Genomic DNA, 5,021 nt, shown 5'->3' with positions numbered 1-5,021 from the left:
ATATATATATATATATATTTATACAATTATTGAATATTTGATCGTTTAAAATATTTATAGGTATGACTTAGAGATTTAATTTTGCTAATTTGATGTATAGCAGCTTTCAATATGTATTAATCTAGTGTAATAGAAGTGACAGAATTCACTTAACAATTCGATGGAATTTTTGCGATGACTTTCAATCGCGGTAAAGCGCACTTAGTCCAGATTTTACGCGCAAGCATTCGCGGGAATATCGCTCGGCACGACACTTTCGTAGCAGGGAACAGCAGGGAAACGTATTGGGAGACGTTTGACAAATGACGATCATTTCCCGTAGACGTGGACGAATGCTCGGTGCCGGATCTTCAGACGGAGCTGTGTCGCTACGGGTGCATTAACACTCCGGGCTCCTATCGATGCGCAGAACCTATGGAGCTGAAGGATCAACCGGTCCTGGACAGCCTGTCCATCACTTGCCTGCCGGGTTACGAGCAGACCTCCCACGGATGCATCGGTGAGTCGGATAATGGAAAAATTTCCGATTTTCGTCCTCAAGAATAGGGGAAAGTTTATCTCGCCGGCGTGCTAATTTATGCGTTAGATTAACTGCCGCAATAACGCGATAAATTCTGTTCGATAGTCGAGGCGTTGAGAGATAATTTTCATATTAACCCGCCGTAATCTAACGCTTTTTTTTTTTTTTTTTTTTTTTTGCTAGTCCAGCCCGGTCAATAACGCTCGATTGTGTTTTTTAAAGAGTTTTTGGGCTCCAAAAAAATCTGAAAAAATTCTGATACACTCTTTTAACACTCAAGAATAAAATTCTACAATATAATCCGAAACGTTTTTCACTTTTTTTTTTTGCACGGCGAAAATTTGAGAAGCGGATCATTCGCTTGGATTTTCCAAGTCCCGATTGATTTATGAAGGATTAATTTTGAAAAAGTGATTAATAACGATAATAAATCTTTAATAATTTTACGAGAATTCCTTGCGTCTCGCTTTTGTTAAAAACCACTCGGAAATGTGAAAACGGGACTTTGACATTAATTTCAATGAGACTCGTGTCTGACTGCATCTCGAGTTTATTGTTAGACGACGCAGGGTAGTACGCGCACGAATTATAACAGTGCGGATGAATCCACTTTGCAAATTTGCGTCTGTTAGGACGGCTGCTTAAGTCAGGAGTTAAGCTAATAAGTTCTCGTTAATAAGTCAGAAGCATCGTATTACCGTTAGGAATGGAGGTGCGATCTTCCGCGACGTGTACACGAGAACTTCGTCAGAAACGCCATTATCCTATATGCGTATAAGCTTCGCACGTGCGTTATTATCCCGTCAAAATAATTCATTTATAAGCCACATGTAGAGTCCTTCAATTCTTTTTTGTCACGTCTCCCTTAACACATCCTGTATTTTTCACTTCTTAGTTTTCATCTACAAAATTGCGAATCCTTCTCTCTCGAGCTCGACGATTGACACCATTCCTCGTGATATTTTTTTTTTTTTTACTATGCCCGCAGTATTTCGTTTAGCGGAAAGCTCACGTTTAAGTTCCTTCGATCGCAACATCCCGGACAATTCTCTCGTACGTTCCCTTCGACGAAAGCACGCGGCAGCTTCAGTATTTTCTCGAGGAAATCCGAGTTGGCTCTCACTCCTTTTTCCGCAAGACGGCGAACGAAGTACCTCGTCGAATTGTAACCCCACAACCCCGCAAGGACGATACCTATATCACCATCAGTTGCTTTTGGATAGAGAGAGAGAGAGAGAGAGAGAGAGAGAGAGAGAGAGAGAGAGAGAGAAAGTCTGTTCTTTTCCGCCAATCGTGCATTCCTCGGGAGAGTAACCTTCTTAGGAGTCCCGCGAGTTTCTCTCCCAATACCTTCGAATATCTCGGAGCGGCTCGCACAAAATGCAGTCCTCGCTGCAATCCGTTTTGTCGACGCGCACAAGCGCGATCGGAAAAACGCGGCGCTTTTATCGGCATTTTATACGAAATACGCTTCTGTGAGTTCCCCATACTCGCACGTACGCACGTATTTTTGTCGCGATAATGCGAAAACTCTCATATGCGTTTGAGATTTTTGTAATGGCGGACACTCGTAAAATAAAAATATTTGATTAATTGATGCCTAGATGAGGAGACGTATTTAAATCTTTCTGTGGTACATTCATAGGATGTGTCCAGTATTTTTTTCTTAAGATAGATAATCGTTCAATTGATTTACGGCGCAGACACATGCCGAGTATGTTTCTCTAATTTTTGCGCAAAAATGTAATTAAAACAAGGGTATGGAGGGCAGAAGTTTTAGTTCTTCTTTTCAATATTGTGGTATAACTATTTTAAATTTAAATATTTTATCTCCTTTTCATGTATTTATAAGATATCAGATTATCTGAAACGTCATATTTTGTAATTTAATGGTGCACGTCATTTTACAAAATAACAGTGAACATGATAAGCGACGAAGAGTTTTATATTCAACATTACATTTGTATAAGTTCCAGCAATAGAAAAATACTGTTAGAGCATGTGAATCAATTTGCTCTGTTCTTCGAGGGTGTACTGTATTTCACAATACGAAATATTGCAAATACTAGTTTTGTCGTTTTAAAGATAATAATTTTTGAAGGTCCTTTTGTACATCTAGTGGGATATGAAAGACGTGCTCTATTATGAGCTCCTTAAACTGGGTGAAATTGCTAATGCCACACTAGAGATCCTTAAGTAAGACATTGGATGGATATCATTTAGACAACTTCCGATTGGTCCATTATATTTTTCAGGACCTGCCCAAGATGGAATGAAATAGATGCGTAAAATAAAAACGTGGTGCGTGGATATCTCATTCCATCTTAAGCAGCTCCTGAAAACTATCACGGATCAAACGTATAGTGTTCGATCTCTTACTTGAGAATCTATCAAACGCTATTGTCATCAATTGAATGATTGGCGATAAACTAGGAAAAAGGTATTATATGTAAAGAAGAAGTGTTTCAATATATACTGATTAACTGTTCGCAGTAACTGATGATATTTCATCAGTTACTGAGCAGTTAATCAGTATATTGAAATACTTTTTCTTAAAGGAAGAAAATGATTTGGTCGGAAAAATAGGAAAACATATACTCACGTGCGAAGAAAAGAAAATGAAAAAAGAACTAAAATTTCTGAATACCTCTAATAATTGATGCGGTGAATTACACTAAGAATGCTGCAGCTTATTTGATACAGGCGTGATTTGCGAATTTTACTTCGCGGAAATTCAATCCATTTCCGTCTCCCTTTTTCCACAATCATTAAATAGCCTCAAGGGAAGAAGTTTTACGTGAACACCATTTTATAAATGATTGACATTACGAGTCGCCCCGAGGCGGAAATGTGCTACGAGAATCCACGCATTCGCGGGTGATGTAACGATCGATCTAAAGACCGTCTTAAATGATCGGTGAGGGTGTTAAGAAAGTTTTTTTTTTCCCCCCCTTTTAAGACCAGAAGGAGCGCATTTCGCGTTCCTTTCCTTTGCTCCGCGAGGAAGATAAAAGAACCCGTAAATAGAAATACACGTTTCGATACTACGCGAAATGTCACGTTTATGAGAATCCCTCCCCCGGTATATCTCGCATCAAAGTGAAATTCTAATTTCGCTCCCGCAAAGGCGAAGGACGCGTACCGTTTTTGTACTGGCGAAAAATGGACTATCGCGATAATCTTACAATCTCCGGCGGTGTGCGCGACTTGAAAAGAACGGCCGAGGTGTCGGAAGGCTAAAAAGAACGCACGGGTGGATTTTTGTGAAAACTGGAGCGCCGACGAAAGAAATTCTTGCTCAGCGAGCTCTTCGGTCCTCATTGTGGCTGATCCCGCGCCGGTGCGAGAAGTTCTTGCGGTAGCAACGCTCCTCTCTCGAATAAATAAATGAACTGCGTCCACGTTCTTGCACCTTGCTTACGTTTTCATACGAGGTGGAGTATACGTATCGGAAGATTTATCGCGAAACCGCGGCGCAAAAAGTGGGATTAAAACAGAGTAACGAAGAATAAAAATTGCCCAGCGCGCGGTGATAAACGATGATCTAAGAATTTCACTTAGTGTTTAATAAAGTTACTTTCCCGTGCTGTGTCTTCATTTCAAAGCCATCCATTTATACGCGGCGTCTTCAAAAAGTTCCAATTAATTAATCATGAAAAGGGGAGGAGGGACGATCTCTAATTTGTTGCTGAAATTAATCGGGATTATGAGACACCCTGTATGAACTTCCGCGCAGATTTATAAGCCGTGAAAGCCGGCGAAAGTCGAGTGCTCTCGGCTATCATTGAGAGTGCTCCGGGCAATAGCGGCTCGGCCACTTCGGTCAATTTAACGTAATCTCGCCGACGATTGAAAGACAGATCGCGGACCAAAGAACGCGAGATCGCCGGTGAAGGAGTCATTACAACGCGAATGAAAGACGCCTTGTATAACGCTCGCTTTCGACGTGATATGGCGAACGATCGTCGGTCCTACGATCCGTTAAGAGACAGATCGTTGGACAGTCGTGACGTTCGCCCGAAGGCGTGACTATGTCGAGACGATCTCAGATTAGACATAACTCGGGTATATGAGATCGTTTATAACCTCCTAATCGATTGCAGAATGTGCATTGCAGTTACATGACGCAAATGACTTTGGAATGAGAGATGATTAAGCCCGAGAGATATAATAGTCTATCAGTATTAATTAAGAAAGATATCATATTGTATCATATTAATGGAGAAAGATACAATATTATATCAATATTAATGAAGAAAGATATAATGCTCTATCAATATTAATTAAGGAAGAGTGATATGATATTATATCAATATTAATAATTAATATGATTGATATATGAAATATTTCGTGAATGGTTATTTTTTATTTTGCTTTAATGCTTATTATTTATAAAGTATTAATTCTGCACGTGGAAGTGAATCAATTGGTATAAAAAGACGCATAATTGTGTTTTATGTAAAAAGCTTACAATTTGCAATCGGTAGTTGTATATATTTTT

At 39.7% G+C, this 5,021-nt stretch overlaps 1 protein-coding gene across 1 annotated transcript in view; it reads left to right on the top strand.

Annotated features, from left to right (window-relative positions):
• Positions 1 to 5,021, top strand: part of LOC108751629 — a 26,831-nt gene that overhangs the window by 11,993 nt on the left and 9,817 nt on the right. The window contains exon 7 of the mRNA XM_018491912.1: positions 323 to 499. Coding sequence (XP_018347414.1) covers positions 323 to 499 — 177 coding nt within the window. The remainder of the gene's footprint in view (positions 1 to 322; positions 500 to 5,021) is intronic.

This window comes from Trachymyrmex septentrionalis, unplaced genomic scaffold (genome assembly GCF_001594115.1).
Source record: "Trachymyrmex septentrionalis isolate Tsep2-gDNA-1 unplaced genomic scaffold, Tsep1.0 scaffold50, whole genome shotgun sequence".
Taxonomy (NCBI): domain Eukaryota; kingdom Metazoa; phylum Arthropoda; class Insecta; order Hymenoptera; family Formicidae; genus Trachymyrmex; species Trachymyrmex septentrionalis.
This window is presented reverse-complemented; position numbering and strand designations above follow the sequence as displayed.